The sequence below is a fragment of the Erpetoichthys calabaricus genome, chromosome 13 (genome assembly GCF_900747795.2).
Source record: "Erpetoichthys calabaricus chromosome 13, fErpCal1.3, whole genome shotgun sequence".
In the NCBI taxonomy this organism is placed as follows: Eukaryota; Metazoa; Chordata; class Cladistia; order Polypteriformes; family Polypteridae; genus Erpetoichthys; species Erpetoichthys calabaricus.
In genome coordinates, this window is record NC_041406.2 from 84,258,489 (window position 1) to 84,280,520 (window position 22,032).

At 37.1% G+C, this 22,032-nt stretch overlaps 1 protein-coding gene across 1 annotated transcript in view; it reads right to left on the minus strand.

Annotated features, from left to right (window-relative positions):
• The window catches only part of ctdp1 (CTD (carboxy-terminal domain, RNA polymerase II, polypeptide A) phosphatase, subunit 1), a 140,222-nt gene that overhangs the window by 83,510 nt on the left and 34,680 nt on the right, over positions 1 to 22,032 (minus strand). The window contains exons 6-9 of the mRNA XM_028817195.2: positions 20,486 to 20,576; positions 16,943 to 17,109; positions 9,345 to 10,379; positions 1,489 to 1,630 (exon numbers count right to left, since the gene is read on the minus strand). Of these exons, the coding sequence (XP_028673028.2) occupies positions 1,489 to 1,630; positions 9,345 to 10,379; positions 16,943 to 17,109; positions 20,486 to 20,576 (1,435 nt within the window). The remainder of the gene's footprint in view (positions 1 to 1,488; positions 1,631 to 9,344; positions 10,380 to 16,942; positions 17,110 to 20,485; positions 20,577 to 22,032) is intronic.

Genomic DNA, 22,032 nt, shown 5'->3' on the forward strand with positions numbered 1-22,032 from the left:
ATTAAATAATAGGGCAAGCAGTTTACAATTGTTAGCATTTCTTAAGCACTTTTTACTTCAAATGGTGTTTAAGACTTTCCCACCGTTTCTTTACTTTTTATTTTTTTTCAGATTTTTTTTTTCGCATATATTGAACTAATAAAGTAAGCAAAAATTACTTCTAGTATATTGACATGATCAGTGCTTTCATTACCTAATATACCATTTAAATTCAAACAGGAGTGTGCTGTGTTTAGAAAAAAGTTGGGATAGTATGGAAAATGGGGGGTGAGGGGAGATGCACACAGTGATTCTTAAATTTGCTTTGACTTTTATTTAATTGCAGACAGCATTAACCCGAGATATTTCATCTTGTGTCCAGCTAAAAGACACTAGGGGGAACACTGCTGCATAACCTTCCTCCTCTTCCATGGAGCTTGCAGAAGGCTGCTATACTTCATTTGATAAATGCACCACACCAACAGAGGGTTTTTTTTATTTATTTATTTATTTTTTTAAGTATCCATCTTTGGATATCTGCAGCCAATTCTGGTTGAAGAACTCTCCAACCCCGCCCATGGGCTCGTACACTGTGTTCAATGTCTTAATTACTGCTTCTGTATAATGAGATCACATGCATTTGCACAGAATGAAACCACAGTCCAGTCTCTTCTCTTGAATCCCATTCAGGTAAACTCACTAACTGGCCTCTCAATTATCACTCTTTTCAATAGGTGACAGAGTTCCACCAAGGTGTTGGCACCTCCCACAGACGCATGTGCCACCTGATAGGCCTCTTGCTGACACAGACACTAGCCCACCACCTCCATCCACAGAGAGCTCCTGTGCAGATTTCCAGCCACTCGTGCTGGTACTCCACACTGCACCTGTGCAGGTATCCAGCATCCTCTCCAGGCCTCTAGAGCTACAACATAATTCTTTCCACCAAGGTACATTTTTTTTTTTTTTTTACTAACAGAAGGGTATGTCACCAACACCCAGCTACACTATCCAGGGCTTCCACCTTACTCCACGACATGGCCTTACCACATCTAGTTCAAATTGTCCTTGAAATGGATTAATAATGGATGGACAATGGTGGGATTACAGGTTGCCCAAGCTGACAGGTGGATTTCTTCCAAATACTAGGGACAGATATCCTAGGATTGTCTTGGCTCTTTATGAGAGATGAGAGATTAAGTATTGCTGGAATTCCAAAGGCCAGTGGGAGTGCTCTAGAAGGACAGCCCCAGGAGATCAAAAGGGTATATGAAACATAAGAAAACCTATGAAGGGACAACATGAAAACAAAGTTGAAGCACAGCTACAGTAGATTGCTGTTTTTTGTACACCAAGGCAATATAGAACCAGAGGTCCTCTAGAATGCTCCAAAGGGCCACCTTCTGAACAAAAGTACTTTATTTGGAACAAACCAACATACTTTTTTGCTCCTCATAAAATACATGCTTCTTTAATAAAAAATAAAAAAAAAAAAAATCATAAATTTACCTCTGAGTTTTGACGTAGTCCTCCTTCAGTGGAAAAAGCGGTTCTTCTACTTTTTCCCACCGTTCTAGACATGCCCATAACCAATCTGGATTGACAATGCAAAGGTGTTTGCAGCCTTGTGCTTGCCTTACTTTTTCTGTGCCTAGGTAAAATATAAAAAAATATCACTTTGACAAATATAAATTTCTTTGTGCTATAAAAATTGTTCTGCATAATACAACAGTGCTTCAGGAAAGCAGAATGAAGGACAAATTCTTCAGAAGTAAGATATTAAGTGAACAAGCATACTTCAAGGAAAACTAACTCATTCTGCTTCTGTCTGAGAGACAATAAAAAATATTTTTTTAATATTGGATGTTTACACTAATGCTATACAGTAATCCCTCCTCCATCGCGGGGGTTGCGTTCCAGAGCCACCCGCGAAATAAGAAAATCTGCGAAGTAGAAACCATATGTTTATATGGTTATTTTTATATTGTCATGCTTGGGTCACAGATTTGCGCAGAAACACAGGAGGTTGTAGAGAGAGACAGGAATGTTATTCAAACACTGCAAACAAACATTTGTCTCTTTTTCAAAAGTTTAAACTGTGCTCCATAACAAGACAGAGATGACAGTTCTGTCTCACAATTTAAAGAATGCAAACATATCTTCCTCTTCAAAGGAGTGCGCGTCAGGAGCAGAGTCTGTCAGAAAGACAGAGGAAAGCAAACAAATCAATAGGGCTGTTTGGCTTTTAAGTATGCGAAGCAGGAGCAGGGGGAGAGGGAGAGAGAGAGAGAGAGAGAGCCAGAGAAAAACAAACAGTCAAAAATCAATACGTGCCGTTCGAGCTTTTAAGTATGCGATGCACCGTGCAGCATGTCGCTTCAGGAAGCAGCTGCACAGAAGATAGCAACGTGAAGATAATCTTTCAGCATTTTTAGACGAGCGTCCGTATCGTCTAGGTGTGCGAACAGCCTCCCTGCTCACACCCCCTACGTCAGGATCAGAGAAAGTCAGCGCAAGAGAGAGAGAGAGAAAAGTACGTTGAGTAGCTTCTCAGCCATCTGCCAATAGTGTCCCTTGTATGAAATCAACTGGGCAAACCAACTGAGGAAGCATGTACCAGAAATTAAAAGACCCATTGTCCTCAGAAATCCGCGAACCAGCAAGAAATCCGCGATATATATTTAAATATGCTTACATATAAAATCCGCGATAGAGTGAAGCCGCGAAAGGCGAAGCGCGATATAGTGAGGGATCACTGTAACAGTTACTTGGGTGTGTAGAGATCTTAAGACGCCCATTATACCCTAGATGTTTCATACAGGGCTATTTTGTAGCCCCCAAGTAACCCAATACTTGTGCCTTTGCCATGTTACAGAAAAATCTAGATTCTTTCAGATCCCTTTCTGTGTAACAAATGGATACACAAGTGATGATAAAACCACAGAGTCCCAGAGATAAGAGTATGGAGCTGATTTCTATTCCAAGAGGAGCCTTTAGTTGATTGCAGCTGGTTAAATACATAATAAACAAACAAATGTTTTATAATCACTTTTATGAAGTCTGACTGTCAAATACCACTCATATATTTGAAGGTAGCAGTAAACTAGCTTTTTCATTAACATAGATGCTCTTTCTTACCTGAAACATCTTAGCACACTGGTTACAACACTACCATTAGGAGACAGATAAAGAGGCACAAGCATACTGTGTATTTTAAACATATATTCTTTTTACACACACACACACACACACACACACACACACACACACACACACACACACACACACCATGAAGATATAGAATGTTCAAAGCAACAGTCTTGTGAACATTCTTCATTTATTTAGAGTTCAATTATGTAAATATATTCTTTCAATATTAAATGAAAAAAGTGACAGGGTAAGGAAAACATCCTAGCTCACTGAAACTACAAACTAACCACTACAATATGCCACATCTAAAACAAGACAGGAAATAAAATATTTTTTGCATCATATCTACTGTATCTCACTGGAAAAAATAAGGATATTATAGAATTTATTTCTCAGTTAATTTTGAAGACTGACAGAACAATATTTACCAAAACTCATCTTGGTTACACTCTCACTGCAACATTCATTGTTGAAGTACACACTGCAAAGACAGGCTGCCCTTAGCAGAGGAGTTCAAGTAGCCTTAGGCTTTGTTTTTGTGCTGCATGAAGTTACAGACTGATTAGGATGGCACTGGTACTGTCACTTTTGTGGATAAACTATTGATCTACTGTACTGAAAGAGAAGCTGAGTTTCCCAAAGTGCTCTAAGGTAGGTGGTAGGTAGGTAGACATTTTAGACTTATTATCCCAGAGGGAAATTTGTTTGCAGCAGGAATGTACAAAATACATAACAATTGTTGTTGCAATCAATAATGATTTCTAACCGTACATAGAAATAATTCTGAACTCAGCAGGATCCCTAAAACTAGTAGAATTCAAAATGCTTATTCTTCTCAGGATAAAAGATTAAAATCTGTTGTTGTTCTCCCTTGGGAATCTAAATCTCCAGCCTGGTGGCAATAAATGAAACTTAGGAAACAGAGGATGGTTGCTGTCTGAAAGAATCAAATTGGCCTGCTTTCTAACTTGTTTGTGATACAGCCGTGGTACAAAAATAATGTTATTGATAATTTTAACAATGTTGTTCAGACAATTTTTGTTCTTAGTACAAAGATTCCCAAACCAAACCTTAAAAGTGAATATAACAACAGATTCAACAAATGACTTATAAAAAGGTATCATCATTTTGTCTATTTTAAAACAACAGAGTTTTCTTACAATCTTAGCACTAGTTTGGAAGGATTACATCTTGCAGCAGAACACAATAAAAAATCCTAAGTAAACAGGAGGAGGCAGTCAGCAGGAAGGCAGGGAACTGGAAAGAAGCACAGCAGATGGGGTTCTAAGGCTTCATGCCACCAGACTAAATATAAAATTCAATTTTTAGTTATTTTACTTTGTAATGTATATATGTCTTCAAACTGTGCCTTTGTGTAAGCAACCCTCTCAAACATTAGGAATGCACAAATGGGCTACAGCCAGGGGCCCAATTTGAAATTAAAGCAATCACAAATATGAACCCCTCCCAAAGAATAACTGAATATATACACTTACGGTTTCCCCTACTTATACCACTCCACATCAGGTTGACTTTATTAACAGTATAGTCAGTAACAAAAAAGAAACTGCTGTACTATGACAAGTGTCTATGAACTGATCAGCCAAAACATTATGATCACCTGCCTAACATGCTATTGCTTGTTTTGTGTGCTGCCAAAACAGATCCTGTCCAGATCAGTAATGTTTATGGCTATAGAAGAATACTCCAATATATTTAAAAGACTTGGATGTGCTTAATTCATTTTGGCTTGGAAATTATAAAGAATCATTTCATCTTGACGCTCTTTCTTAGTATGAATATTTCATTCTCAGCTGGAGAAACAAACTCAGAAGAACAATGTCAATTTAACAGCACGTTTAATGATATTGATCAGCTCCTTAAAAAAAAAAAATTTTTTTTTTTTACACATTTGTATCTTTTAAATTCAAAATAATAAATGCAGATCGTGTGGAGTATACAGCCTACTTCCCCATTGTGCATAAAATGATGGTATAAAGCACATCTCAGATCATTCATAATCAATATTAAAAAAGGAATTTAGCATGCCAAACAACCCAGAAAAGTTATTAATCTGCTTCTGAATGCTAAACAAACATATGGTACAGCATAAGAAATACATTAAAAGTGGGAGTTTGACTTGTAATAAAAGCAGTTTCCATTTACTTTTTTATCTTAACCATTCAAGCTCTAAGCCTGAAATGAGGCTTATTTTCCTTCATTCACCTCCCCTATTCCAGCCTCTCTTCCTTCCCACACAATCCATTTGTGCAGCTATGCTACACTTGGAGAAAGCGGGGGTGAGCATTATTATTATACTCGGCTGGAGATTTCAAAAAGTTTCAGTCCAATTTTAAGCAAAAAAAAAAAAATATGTATCAGTACTTCCAGCCTTTCCTTCTTTGGTTTAAACGTTTACTTTAATCTTTTTAATATTTTAAACATGAATGTATGTATTTCTTAACCAGGATGGACTAACAAAGCTATTTAATTAGTTAAGGCAATTCCTGGGGTTTTCAGAAATAATTGAAACTACAGTAAGGCTTTGTACTTAGCTAAACATTTTTAAGTAATTACTTATTTAAATTTTATAATTTTGATGAGCAACTGTACAATCAATACTATTTAATCCATGGCATTTTTAATTTCTGTTGGTATACTGTATATAATTTACAAATACTGTAACTACATCTTGTCTATGAAACATTGACACTTCAAGTAAAAAGGGATTCATTATAGTTTTAAAATGTCACACTTGTTCTTAAATTAGAATGACAATGGAGAAAACAAAATGTCAGGTTTATCTTCAACAGGGACATTAGCATTGTATGTTTTAAGGCAGGCCTCTTACATGGACTACTCTGAATAATGCTTTAAATTACAACAGGAAAACAGAAGCAACCAGCGACGTCCTGCCTAGTTGGGGGCAGCAGAGAACAATGTGTTCTGAACCAATACCTGCTGCACTTTAAAGAATGGTCCCTGAGAAGTTGCAAGGTCAATATATTCCACTAAATGGAGCTCTGAACTGGTACAGTGGAACCTCGGTTCACGAACGTCTCGGTACACGTACAAATCGGTTTACAACCAAAAAGTTCCCAAACTTTTGCCTCGGTTCATGACCACACACTCGGTATACGAACAAGCCAGTTTCCCTTTCGGTTTGTACATGTTCAGTCTCTCCCTGTGCATTTTCTGTGCAGCGAGCAAGAAAGAGAGCGAGAGCGCGCGACACACACATACACACACACACACACACACACACACACACACACAGCGTGAGAGAGAGCTGGACTCATAAGAAAGAATGCACTGGGCTTGATTTTGTTTTCACTTCTGTTTACAGCGATCAGTTCGTAGTGTGCATTGTTGCAATGTTACTTTTTTTGGTGGTTTATTAAATTACGGATTTTTTCAAATGTTCATTTTTTCCCTGTGCTTAAAACTCATTTAAAAAAAAAAAAAAAAAAAAAAGTGCTTTTAGCCAGCGGTTGGTAGCACTATATCGCGAACTATTGCAGTGTTTGTTTTCTCTGTTGTTCAAGGTTTTCTCAGTGTTATTCAATGTTTTTACATTTAGTTTACTATTACGCTGTGCATTCTGTGGTTTAATTAACTATATTTGTGCTTGAAAACCTAAAAAAATATATATTTACATACAGTTCGTATGGTCTGGAACGGATTAGTTGTATTTACATACAATCCTATGGGGGAAATTGCTTCGGTTCACGACCAAATCGGTTTACGACCAGAGTTTCGGAACAAATTATGGTCGTGAACCGAGGTTCCACTGTATCTTAAACTGTATTAAACTAGCCAGGTGTTTCTGAGAGAACTAGAATTGACATTGGAATTGGGCTTAAAAGAGTAATCTGGTCATCTTGAAACTGAACAGTTGGAAGGACGAATGTTTAGCTGACAGAAAAAAGAGGGTGAAAAGTGACGAGTTAGAGAGGAGGTGGTGATGCAGGTTAATAGGGTCATTATTATTAGGCTGACGCCTGTATCCAAGGTGACTTACAACATTTCAGATACAGCTGGTTATATTTCTCTTGTTTCCCCAACTGGACACAGGCAAGTAGAGTGACTTGCTCATGGTCACAGCAGCAAGACCTGAACCCACAAACTCAGGGTTGGGAAATATGCCACGCTGCCTACCACGTTATTGTGAAATGTACAGCATTCACAAAAATTGATTATACTTTGCTGGAAAAGTGCATGTTAGGTAGATAGGAGGCTATACTTGTGATAGGTAGATCGTGGGTTGTCACTTTGAGGGACTGCAAGGGATTTGTTTTATGCATTAAACTCATATATTGTGCTTCTTGTATTGTTTCCCATAACTTGTTATTAGTTAATAAAACAAGTTTATTTTGGAATATATTTTGTCATCCTCCGTTTCTTTTATGATGAGTGGACTAAAATACACATCTTTGCAAATGAACCAGCTCAGTGCTGAACCTACAATCTAAAGTGTGAGGCATAATATTCAAATTGAAATTTGCTCAACTTGGCAGGTTAAGATCTGAACACTTATTTGCAACTTTATAAGCAATAATTTCTCTCCCAGACTACACCAATGCTGTTATAGATCAATCCTCAATGTTTAAAAGGATGTTCAAAAATATAATAAACCAAAACTACTATTTTACTTATAAAAAACAAGGACTTAAGGCTTAGTGCTTATTTGAATGAAATTGCCGCAGGACTCCCATTTCTGTGCCAATAAATGTCATCTAAATATGAAAACAGTGAGAGCTAGCTATACCTTTCCCAACTCCTTCTTCTGCATTAAGCAGTATTTACAAGGAAATGGAAACATTCTCTTTTTCGACCAAACATTATTGTAATCTTGCAACACACCTCAGTGTCTGCTACTGCAGGTGAGACATTGCATTCATTAACCACTGAGGGGCTTTATGCCATCACACTCTGAAATTCCAAAAAGGCAAATGACCAAAATGTATTAAGGCCTCCAACCAGTAAAAATGGGCAAACTAACTTCATATCCCAACGAGACATTTCACTTAATCTAGAAGCATTCGCCTTTTTAAATGTGTCAGTTGGGAAATCATACGGCACAAGAATGGCCACCTTAAAACAGCAGATAACAATGGGGAGACTACGGTTTCCACAACCAGTGTACTGAGGATCAGCTAATGATTACTTTTTATTCAGCTAATCTGCTTCAAGAGTTTAAACCAAATAATCATATTGAAAATATGATTAATTTAAATTTGCATTGAGAAAATAAAATGTCTGGCTCCATTGTAAAACCAGCACAGCCATATTCTCACACTAACCTAAAATTAAAATATTGTTAAAGTAAATCAGTCTTAGCTGACAGGTTAATAAACAATTTAATATGCAAGGTTAAAAGTGAATCAAAGTATTAATATGTTATGTTGGTAATGTATGTGATAGTAAAAGAAAGTGGAAATCATTGTTGGTTAATCTGTAGTCCTTGCAAATCCTCATTTTTACAACTTGAAAGGAAACAGCTAGAGTCTTCTCTTCTTCTGTTTATATCACAGCCTCTCTAGCTTTTCTTATTGACTTCCCAATGTGATAAAATATACATGCTGTACTTCTCAAGAGAGAATTGTAACACTATACAGTATGCAGATAAAAAAATGTGATTTAAGCTTCAAGACTGAAAACATGCGAAGAACTTTGACATAAAAGCTTGAAGAAAACACTTTAAAAGAGGTAAAAAAAAATGAGTAATGGCCAGAATGCAACACTGAAAATATTACATTTTTTAAACAGGATTTAAAAGGGACACATACAGTTTAGTGCAGGCGTGTGTGCAATTGTGCCTCACAATGGATTGTGAATAATAAACAGCGGGTTTAGAAATTAATCAACTGATAAAGATATCTTATACATGAATTCTTGCAAAAAAACTGGCTCTAACATTTTGCATTTAGTGTACTACTCCATAACCAGACTGCTTTCTCTCCAGTTAAACAATGTAAGAACCCTTTCAAATCCAAAATGACACACCTGACCAAAATTAATAATGAAACTACAGCACTACTTCAACTTTTATGATTCAGCATCAGATCATCCACATCCAGCCATATCTTATGGGTCAACTACAAGTGAGATACTCAGAATTTCCATCTAAAGATACCTTTGTAACTATTTTAGACAAAGTAGATTCATGGAATGTACACACTATCTGAAAATATAAAAAGGGATTGTTAACTCACCAGGTCTTGCCGCTATTAAGTGTGTTGTCCGGTTAGGATCCTTGGGGTTGAGCACAAGGTGTTTACTGATTTTCGCACCAAGTGCAGTTGCATGATAGAATTCCCTTGTTCTTTCCATGGGGTAATTGGTGGGATAAAGTCCACTAAAAGTAACAGTCAAGCCTGCAAGCACCTTGCCTTTTAACTCTGGGACTATCTTTCGGATATCGGGCATTTCGGAAGACTCTTTTAGAAGGTGTGTGTCATACTTTGAGTAGTACTCCCTGTGTATGCGGACCAAAACCTCTTCCAAATATATCAAATGATCATCCCCATCCATGTCCACTTCCTCATCTTCATGTACCTCTTCTTCCTCCATACTTTGGTCTAGAGACCCTCCCAATGTCAACTCAGATTGCTCACTATTTTGGGACTCTGTCTCAGCCTCTTTCTTATCAGAGCATCCATTTTCCAAATCATCCAAGCCATCCTGTTCAGTGTCTACTTGACGCGGCAAAGCTTTTTCTGTAGAATCTTTGTGTTTATCCTCGGATAGCTGCTCTTCGACCTCTTTATCTTCACCTTTACTCAAGGAGGATTTTTTTGTACTGTCAGGGTCACTATCCGATGAGTTTTTACCTGTTCCCGATTCATTTTCACTGTCACTGGACAGATCAAAGTCCAAATCATTTGTGACACAGTCATTGCTCCCGCTTTTACCGGACACGTTATCCATTACCGTAACAATACTATCTTGCTCTGACAAAGTAGTGTTCTGTTCCCTTACATTCATACATTCATTATTCCTGTCGGAGTCTGTCAAAGTATTGATGACAGCGGCCTCCTTCCCTGATTTTATCTTGTCACAGCCTTTACCCTGAGAGCTTGTAGCATCACACTTTGTGAAAGTCTTTTCACATGACACACTTTTGCTGCCATTCTGTTCCTTGCTACAGTTCCTGAGCCCATTGCTCCGTTCCTCAACTGAGGAAACCAAAGAGTCTTTGGGAGTCGTCGTAGTTTCTGAGGTCTCTGCAGATTTATTCACATGATTTGCTGTAAGCACAAACAAGAACACAAAATCAACTGGGTGACTGAATGAGATATTTAATTTTTACATTGCTTAATTTTGATGGGATTGTTGAAGTTTCTATTTATCTTGTACATTGCAACTTTAGATTGCACTACACCTGTCCAAAATAACTGCCTGACATAAATTGCCATCTATAATCATGACTCTTGTGAAGTACTCTTCTGGTTGGGTAAGTTACATTATAAACTTGGATAAATGAGAAGGAAACCAGCTTAAAATCATTACCTGTACATTTCTGCCTGTAAGCATATTCTCTGTGAAATAACATAACATGTTGCCAGTTTCTGTTTTTTATTTATTCTGTGAATTTTATCTTGAAACAGATGCCAAAAATTTACTTGGCAAGTGCTGGTATAGGAAAGGAAAGGACATGTGTATACAAGAGTCTACAATGAGAATAAAGCCTTAAATCAGAAAGTAATCATTTGGCAGAGAAAGTTTCTGTGGTTACTAGCACCTGCCATTGTGGGTAGGGTGGGTTGTGTACTGTTTTCTAACTCTATAGCAAACGATCAAGGCATTAACCAACTAAAATGTAGTATAATGTATCAACAAAATATTTTAAAAACACAGGTAAAAGTAAACTCAACCTTATTTAAAAAAGCCCCTTAAGTTTGCACCTTCATTACCTTCCAGGTTTTGAGTGTGGTGGTAGATGGAGTGTTTATAGCAAATAAATAAAATAAATTTAGTGATGTGAACTTAAATATGCCATGCTACAGCTCACATTATTTCGAGAACACTTCACTATTGTGCAAGGTAATCAAATTTATTAACATTATAAAGTACTGTTCTTCTTATAGTAATGTAATGATTTGTTGACCATTTTCAGATGTCCTTAAAACTTCTATCAGAAACAGTGCTATTGCTACAATCAAACCTTACCTCCATTTTAGAAGTTGACTCATAGTTTCATCCATTATAACTCTCAGATGGACGAATGCAAGTCTTTCCATAATGGCTGCATGGCTTTATCAGGTAATCCCATCAGATGAGCCAATTACTTGCATCTCATGTCCATTTCAAAATGCTTTTCAAGACCTTATTCATTCTCAAGGCCCTTAAATTGAAGACCCCAAAATGTCAGAGTAGTAGACAGTAGAATGCTGGAGACTTTCAAATATCCACCATATTTTGCAAAAAATATGTGAATTGGGATTGATGAGTAAAAATTGGTCTGAAAGACCTGTGCTCATCAAAATAATTCTTACTTGGCTATGATGAGGAACAAAAGTTTAACTCTGAAGCAGATTTCCTGCACTAGATGTTACTAATCCAAATTTGTAACTTCCTTAACCAAAAACATACATTCTCTTTCAGCAGCAAAAGCCTCCAAATTATGGAGTCTTAAATAGAGAAATTTGAAAGTGGTAAGAAACTCGCTTTACTGATAATAAGACCTACCTTCAGACGGTATTGCTATATTTCAATTTACTACTTTGTCAAAGGACGGAAAAACGACAGAGAATGCTGGGTTATGAGATTTTCTTACTCTGTGACTTATTCTCAGAGGGTAGCCATTTTACTCTTCATTCTTACATGAAACTCATCCTATTGCTCAAGGAGAATGTGGCCCAAATAAATATACACAAACTGAAAGAACAATTTTGCCAACTTATGTTAACATTAACTATGTCCATTTCGACATATACAGCATTAAAATTAAATCAAAATCTGAAAACAACATTAATTGTAAAAATCTATGCTTTGGGAACAAGTACACGCCAAAGTGATCTACTGCATCACTGGCCATGAAAATATAGAAATGAGCAGATGAAATTACATATTAATATTTTTATGGTTTAACAAATACACTAAAATGTTAAAATCAGAGCCAACATATACTTTGATGTTAGACCCTGATGAAGCAGTGAACCTAAGAAAAATAATTTCATGATCCTGCTAAATGGCGCTTGTATGTGATTTATAAAACTGAAAATCTTTAATAACTAAGCTACAAGTAGGAGATTTGATTAAGTCAGCGTTTCTTAACCTTTAAGTATTTGTGATTCGATATTTATTTTTCTAGTATCAGAATGTAGTTTAAGTTAATTTCTTTTGGTTTCAATAGATATATTTTTCATATTTTCACATCTTCGCGCCCCCCCCCCTTTTTGTTACTTCGCACCCCCTTAGGGGGGCCCGCCCCACAGGTTGAGAACTACTGGATTAAGTGATTATAATGTTTTATGCAAGAAAGTAAAAACAATGTCAGGACAAAAGAAATTAAACTATTTTCCTTAAAAAATATTCATAACAGATCACCCCGAAAAAAGGAACTACTTTCAGAAAATATGAACAGATTGCCTATGATAACAATGCACTGTTTTTAATACAAGCATAGAACAGTTAAATGTGTCCATCCCTGCAGCTCATGTGGTTAAAAAAAAAAAAAAAAAAAAAAACACCTAAATGTACATTCAAAATTTTTGCTCATTTTGATTTACATTGGCTATTGCTCAAAATATTATTTCTTCCTCGACTTCTGATAACTATGTGCCTGGACAAAATGCTCTCCTCACTGTGTCATTTCATCTACATGTTTCTTCCTTTTTCTTATAAAACTAGGGGGCTTCGCTCGCCAACCCCTGGCGTTGGGGCATGACAAAGAGTGAGATGTATGAATTAGATATAGAATAGTGTGCAGGTGTGGATGATGCATATAGAAAGCCAAAAATACAGTGTTTGGCACAGAGTAATGGTTTATTGGAATATTTCTTTGTACACAACATTAGTAGTAAAGATGGTGTCCTGTCCTTGAATGAGTCTTCCTTGACATGGAGCATTTATAACTTTAACGTCAGATGAACGTCGAACACGTGAGAAGGCAACATAAAGTTGTCCATGTCCAAAAACGGGCTCAGAGAGGTAGATGCCAACCTTGTCCATGGTTTGTCCTTGTGATTTGTTGATGGTCATGGCAAATGCAGGTTTAATGGGGAACTGTCGGCGTTTCAATGTAAAAGGTAATTCTAGGTCAGAACTCGTAAGGTCAATTCTAGGACTGAGAACAGTATTGTTAGCATGTGATCCTGTAAGAACTATTGCTTGAATAACATTGTGTGTCATGGTGTTGACGACTAAACGTGTGCCATTGCATAAACCCTGTTTAGTGTTAAGGTTTCTTAATAGCATGATTATTGTTCCGTTTTTAAGGCTAAGATTGTGTTGTGGTAATCCAGCTGGGTTAATAGTGTTCAAATATTCTAAGGGGAAATTCAGATGTTCATTGTCGTCATCAGAGTCAACTTTGTCAGAGCTTAGAAAGAGCCGTGCCTCTCCAGGAAGTAATGAAATGACCTGGTTATTAATGTGATCAACATTAATATTTTTTGGACATAATATAGCGCGTTGTGTTAAAAAGGGGCATTTGGTCTAATGAGACCGCTGTTCCAAATATCTCCGTAAGTAAGTCGTCGCAGATGAAGGGTTGAGGAATTGTAATAATATCTGGGTGAAGTCCATCTGTATTGGTGAGTGTACAATGTTCTAGTTGTAATAACCAATTGTTATATTCGGGATTTGGAAATCGCATGTTTTGTACCAAGTGTATCTTTAGAAAGCATAGGCAATTGTTCGCGTAACATTTTTTGTTCCGCGGTTTTAGAAGCGCGCCGAGGTGAATTTTTTTGTTTGATGCGGGTTCGTGTTTGTGGTCCCGTTACTCGAGCCGTCTAGTTTTGTATCCGTGATCGTGAATTGATGACTTGTTTGATCTTTATCGTTAGGAATATGGATAAGTAATAAGTAGGATCGAACTCGCTGTTAATATGCGGACTGTTCGTTTCTTCGTATTATCACCAATCAGGTCTCGCGCCTGTATATGTATTGTAGTTCGGTCTCGTGTTGTTTATATGACGTCGTCGTGTATTTTAAGGTGGACTGAATAATAGCTGAGCCCATGGCATGTGGAGCAATAGGTAAGCACTGTCTAAAATCTACTCCTAATAAAAGTACCTTTACTCCAAAGGGAATATTATTATTCATCAACGCAATGCCAATTGTCCGCGTATTTTAAGGTGGACTGAACAATAGCTGAGCGCATTGTAAGTGGAGTAATAGTTAAGCTCTGTCTAAAATCTCCTCCTAATAAAAGTACCTTTCCCGCAAAGGGAATATTATTATTCATCAACGTTTGTAGAAGTTTATCAATGGTGTTGAGTAAGTGACTGGATGCCATTGTACATTCATCTATAATTAATAGTGTGGCAAGACGGATGTCACGTGCATTGTCATAGTGGATACCGATGTTTCTGTGATTGGGACCGGTATTTGGAATAAGGAGTGACATGTGTTTTTGGAGCCGAGACATTTTTTCTTCCGCGGTTTCAGAAGCGCTTTGTAGGTGCCGACGTGATTTGTGCATATTTGCGTTCTTGATTTGTTTCAGGGTGCACTGTTCCAATGCGATGTAATATTTGTCCACATACGCGAAAGCAGTATGGGTCATTGCCTTTTGGTGACCTGATATTTACTCCGGTAGATGCAAAATCAAATGAACTATTGTAGGATGTAATGCAGATGCGCCGCCGTGTATTTTGTTGTTTCATGCGGGTTCATGTGTTTGGTCCCGTTATCCGAGCCGAATCGTTTTGTACCCGTGAGCGTGTATTCATGACTTGTTTGTTCCTCAGCATGCGAAATATGGATAAGTAATAAGGAGGATCGCACTCACTGTTAATATGGAGCCTTTTCTGCAGTTGAACGGTTAATAGTGCTTTATTGTAAGGAGATCCACCTATGCTGCCTAGTGTGAAGGTGTTGAGATGACGTATGTTTAATATGGACGGTTCCTTTAGAAATGGGGCTTTGGGTATCACTTCTTATTGATGTTAGTGTGTTTGTGGGTCTGATTCGTCGTTGTTGTGAACGTTTCGTGTGCCATGTCTCGTCTCTAATGGGCCTGGCGTGGCGGTCACGGCTTCTTTTTTTTGGTGAGTTAGGAGCTTGTTAAATCCTCCTGTTTGTGTGGGTCCCGTTTCGTGTGCAATGGGATTCGTGCGGCGCTGTGTGCTTTTTTGGCGTCTGAGCGGGGTGGGTGAGGATTGGTGGGGCGCGAGCGTCTTCTTTCTTTTTGTGTGCCAGGGGCTTGTTGAATCCTCCTCTTTGTGTGTGTCCGGTCCGTTGCTTATAGGGTGGGTGGGGTGGTTTTGGGTTCTTTTTTTTTTGTGTGCCAGGGGCTTGTTGAATCGTCCTCTTTGTGTGTGTCCCGTCCGGTGCCTGTAGGGGCTTGCAGGTGGGCGCGAGCGGCTTCTTTTTTTTTGTGTGCTAGTTTCGTGTGCAATGGGTTTCGTGCGGCGCTGTGCGTCGCCTGTGTTTGACTCCTTTTTTCTGTGGTCGCGGGGCCTCATTTCTTTGACTCCTTTTTTCTGTGCTCACTCCTTTTTTCTGTGGTCGCGGCCGCCTCTCGCAGAGCCTCATTTCTTGGGGCGCCTGCGCAGTACGTCTTTTTGCGGCTACGGCCCATGGCCGGATGTCCCTGCGTCCATCCGGTTTAGCATTCTCGGTTAGTAATATGGATGCTGTATTACAAATGTCCATTCTTAGCATGTCTCTGCCATAATCTTTCACAAAATCATTAAAATACACTCTCAAGGGATAGGAAATATTTCAAATAATGTGAAATACTTCTAACTCCGTACCAGTCTATTCCAAATTAACCAATATATATATTTTCTACAGCTAAAAATCACGTATTTCCTATCAGTAAATACTTTAAAAACATTTAAAGACATACAGCTTAAGCAAAAACATGTGCTCTATATGTAAATGATCATTATATTAATGTATTAAAAGTCTTCAGGAACATTAGAACACTCTAGACGAGAACAGGCCATTCAGCCCAACAAAGCTCGCCAGTCCTATCCACTTATTTCTTCCAAAACAAACATCAAGTCGAGTTTTGAAAGTCCCTAAAGTCTTACCGTCTACCACACTACTTGGTAGCTTATTCCAAGTGTCCATCGCTCTTTGTGTAAAGAAAAACGTCCTAATGTTTGTAAGAAATTTACCCTTAACAAGTTTCCAACTGTGTCCTCGTGTTCTCGATGAACTCATTTTAAAGTCACCGTCTCGATCCACTGCACTAATTCCCTTCATAATTTCAAACACTTCAGTTAGGTCTCCTCTTAATCTTATTTTGCTAAAACTGTAAAGGCTCAGCTCTTTTAATCTTTCCTCATAGTTCAACCCCTGTAGCCCTGGAATCAGCCTAGTCGCTCTTCTCTGGACCTTTTCTAGTGCTGCTATGTCCTTTTTGTAGCCTGGAGACAAAAACTGCACACAGTGCTCAAGTACTCATTAATTCAGTACAACTCAGATGAAGCCAAGATGTATATTATTGTTTAAGAACATTATATCAGGAGGTGCCCAAAATAAGTTAAAGCTACAGGATGCCGATAAAAAACTGAAAAAAAAAAAATTTCCATTACAAAAAAATAGGCTGGAAATTAGTTTAACCTCACCCCAGATTTATTTTATTGTCTCAGTATAATGCATTTGAGGGGAAAAAAAAAAGTATATTTACCTTTCTTCTTAACTTGAGCTTCCTTTGAACCTGGTGGTGCATTGATGTCTCCTGTCCCTTGAAAATACACGTATTTCTTTACTGTTATGAGGTTAGGTGCAAATTTCCAGACATCCTCTCGATCATCGATAATACAAACCATGGAATCTCCACATGGAAACAGATTTCTGAAGAGGGGAAAAAAATGGGGTGGTGGAATGGAGAAATAAAAATTGTAATGTACTGCCTCCAATGAACATATCATATACACCAAACACCAATTTAGAGAACACACTATTTTTGCTAATCAACATTATTTTGTTTTGTGATCAAATTTTCAAATTTACTTCGGTAAATAACAATCATAGGAAAAAGTAACAGTCACAATATGCAACAACAACAAAAATCACCCTATAAATAGTGTCTGTAAAGGACTCAAAGTTTCGGATGCCTGTGTAGAACGATGAGAGACGACCAACACACACAACGAGCCCAAAATCAGAAAAAGGAAGATTTAGGGATTAAGATTAATAGAATAACAGAGACCCTCAACTGCAATGGTAAGTTTAATGCCCTGTAATAAAATGCTGGGTCTGGTAGCGACACTCCCTGCTCCTCTTTACCAAAGTCTCTTACAATTCCACAGAAAGTTAGAACAGACCTGATTTCTGGCCTATATTTTATGAGGGAGGAAGGGGAAGCACATCACTAACAAATTAAAATGTGGCACTATATTAATTTTCATAGTTGCCTAGAGTGTCTAGATTGGAAGGGTAGTGGAAGAAAGGATCATGGAAAATTGGATTCCTTGACACTTTTAAAGATACAAAGATAATTAGATGATGCAATGTCCTGCATAAAAGGAGAAATGTTACTGCCAAAATATTTTAATGAGCTAGTTAAAGAACTGTAAGGTGGAAAACGGACTGATGGCACAGGAAACTTTATAGAAAGAGTAGACTTGGCTTAAATGATTTTATAATCAGACAAGGTTCCAAATGTACTAAACAAACCAAGAAAATGAAAAGTCAGGATCATTACGAAGAAAAAGCAAAGCACTGTAATCAAATAAAGAAATGATATAGTATGGCCATGAGCTACAATAGGGGTGATCAAATCAATACCAATATGAACAATAGCAAAAGCCCCAACTCAGATATTAAAAAATAAAGGAGACAAAGTCAGGAAAAATTAACATTTGATGGCCTTAGTAGGGCTATTCAGGTATTCTTCTATCCTTCTTCAAAATTACATGGTGGTTGGTGAAACTTTAATATTAACGGCCTCAGCTGGGATGAAATATGACTAGGTGTATAAAACGGCGAGAGCTGGAAACAAAGTCGACCAGAGCTAATTTAGAAGTTCAATGACATTTCCACTTTCAGCATTCTTTTTATTCTCAGGATGTGAACATCGTTTATGCAATTTCTATCTTCCAGTTCAGTGAGCTTAGTACCTAATGATGCCACCAAACTGTCCAGCCAAGTAATCTATTATCATGGTGGCAAATAAATTCCAGCAGCATTTTCAAGTCCAAAAAAAAATGTTTTCCTCAGTTTTTAGTTCTTGTATGTTATTTCCAAGCTCAGCCTGGAAGCTCTGTTATATGGATTGTTCTTGGCAGAAAGACGATTGACAACAAACTGCTTAAAATTATCAAAAAGAATCCACATATCTGGACAGCCAGTGTATCCTCACTCAGTATGCAAAGACTTCTTTTCAGGGATGAAGACTTCAGAGTAAGATGGTCTTGAACTGGACACCATCTTTTGGTTCCAGAAGGTAAGTAAAGGTTTGGTTTTTTTTTTTTTTTTTTTTAAATAAAGTTATGCAATTCGAGGGATGAGAATTCTAAAGTTAAGAAACAGAGAGTATGGCTGAAGAACCACCTTAGCGCATGTCCACTAGCCACCAAATGCTACATGATCTTTTGTTATATGACTTTATAAATGCCACATATACAGCGTAAAATATTTGGTTAAATACAGCATTTTGAAGATTCCCTATTAGTGAAAATATCAGAATGTGCTGTTCATAAAAGTGTTTGGAAGGAGGAATGCAAGCAACACACTACAAGTACACATCTCACTGGCAATAAAAACAGGAAGGCAAAAATAGAATTTGCAAGGAAGTATAACCCGTAAATTTGCCAAATTAAAATAAAGGCATGCTGGCACTAAGGTGCAGCTGACTCACTGGTAAATATTGAAAGTGTAAAGATGAGAGCAGCAAAAAAAGATTCCGAAGTGTTAGAGAAAAGCCTTCCCCAAAAACAAAAACTATACAAATGGTATTGAATAGGAACTAATCATTGCTGAAAACAATAACCCAAAATCTTTGATATGCTTAACCATGAATCTCGCTGGAGATACAATAACCAACATTATAAACTGGTCAAGTCAATCTCCTTATTTAAATTGTACTAACTGTGCATTTCACTTGTTAAAAGGAGAAGATGGAGTTAAATTAGACGTCAATTTTACCCCACCCAGGGCAGATGGAAGAATGCTTACTTGATATATTTCAGCTATCACAGTCCTGCTTTAAGACAGACAAAGCTACTGCATCTTTATGTATATCATAAAATAAAGTGAACATTCAGGGGGATTTAGTGAATGCAAAAGCTATTTCTCGGCCTTGAACATGGCAATGATAGAACCTGTCTCACTCAAAGTCAAAAACATCTAGTAATAAAAGTGCTCTAGCTCAGTTGGAATAAAAAGAGAGGGGCAGGAGCCAGACAAGTACAGAGCATTATACAGCTCACATTATCAACTACACTTTCTATGTGAACTATGGCTGTCACATTCATTTCGATTAGTTCACATCACTGCTACAACAGAGGGATAGATAAGGCTAATTAATGTGAAAACAACATATTTAATGTATATTTGATTATACTTAAAGTTTCCTTATAAGAAATACTCTGGTTTCAGATACTACTTTAGATGATAGCTCTAGTGTGAACTTTTAGCCCAAGTGGAATAATTTAACACAAAGTTCATTAAAGGCTTGCATCATTTGAAGCAATTTATACAAATCATCATCTTTCAGCAGTACTCTGGAAGTAGAGCTGAACAAATGACGTCATGACAGTGAGGAACAGTTTAATGGCTGTAAGTGGCATTGAAAAATTATGTGTAGCAATCCCATTTTCATCACACTTTGACTTGATAAGGATCAAGCACCAAATGCATCAGTGAGGCAGGAAGAAGAAAAGATGCTAATGACTTGAGAATCAGAACTTTCATTGTCTTGTAGAAAAACTCAGATTTATGTGCTAATAATCTAACTGTGTTACTGTTTAATATTTTAAAAATGTATATGACATGCAGCTCAACTAAACAAAAATTTAATTCTATAAACCTATAATTAGCATATAGCAATTTAACCAATTACATCTAAAACAAGAGAAAAGGGCATATCAGCCTTCTAGAAGCTAATTCCAGTGTATAGTGGGATTACAGGAGATACATGGATTCTATATTAAAAACTGCACTATGCAGTTGAAATGTGTTATATAAATACACATATACTGTATAAACAAACTCACAAAAATTCTACCTGAGATTCCCAGTCTTAGAGAAAGGATCAATACATTCATCTCTTGACAAGATTCGATGTGAAAACAACTTCTTTTCAGGATCTAAAAATCCTTTAAAAATGGAAAAAATAAGATTTACACAATTTGGAATAAATATGTTAACATAATTTTGAAAATAACCGAGTCAAGAAAAAGAAAGCACATCCTAAGAGTAAATATTTATGACTAAATCAGCTTATTAAGAAACATATTCAGTTTGCATTAAATTAATTTGGTTAATGTGTTAGTACTCAAGAATACTTTTAAGATGGAAAAACCTCACACAAAATGGGATTAAGCACATAAGTTTGATTAGCGTTCCCAACAGATATCTCTCAGATCAGTATTGTCATTAAGTTCCAGTTCCCTTTCAATTCCCTGCAGGGCCCGAATTGTGCAATGTCAGGTCTTGCAGCGACACATTCAGAAAATTACATGTATTAGAACATAAAGAAAAAAAATCGCAATAAACAAAAATGTAGAAAAACTGAACATTTGCTTTACTAGTACTAACCTCCTTATTTTGAAATGCAAGAACATCTCAGTTTTAGAGAAGGTAAAAAAAAAAAAAAAAAAAGAAAAAAAAAAAAAGGCATTTACTTTATTTTCATATTGAATGAAATCAGAAGCTGTAGAACCTCTCTTAATAATGTAAACTAGAGAAATGCTGCCACCCAGTGATCAGTTTTTGCAATCTTCACTACTGAAAGAAAATCTGGATATGCACAATATATATCCATGACCCTGCTCAGGACAAAGGGGATTTGAAAGATGGATCAATGGTTATGTATGTGCATTAATAATTAATAATTTCTTAAATGAATATAAGGGAGGCACACTGGTGCAGCAGCTCTTTCTCCCAACCACCAAATGTGTGCGGGTCAGGTTACCTGGCAACTTTAAACTGACTCCACTGTGAATCTGAGGGCCTGTGTGTATATACAGTACATTAGCCTTGCAATGGACTGGTGCTCAAAACATGTACCACTGAGCAGCCCTATTTGATATGTTATAGAGAAAGTATTTACCATCTACAGTCATATGAAAAAGTTTGGGAACCCCTCTTAATTCTTTGGATTTTTGTTTCTCATTGGCTGAGCTTTCAAAGTAGCAACTTCCTTTTAATATATGACATGCCCTATGGAAACAGTAGTATTTCAGCAGTGACATTAAGTTTATTGGATTAACAGAAAATATGCAATATGCATCATAACAAAATTAGACAGGTGCATAAATTTGGGCACCCCAACAGAGATATGACATCAATACTTAGTTGAGCCTCCTTTTGTAAATCTAACAGCCTCTAGACGCTGTCCTCCTATAGCCTTTGATGAGTGTCTGGATTCTGGATGGAGGTATTTTTAACCATTCTTCCATACAAAATCTCTCCAGTTCAGTTACATTTGATTTGAATCATCCCATAGATTTTCGATGATATTCAAGTCAGGGGACTGTGACACCATTCCAGAACATTGTACTTCTCCCTCTGCATGAATGCCTTTGTAGATTTCAAACTGTGTTTTGGGTC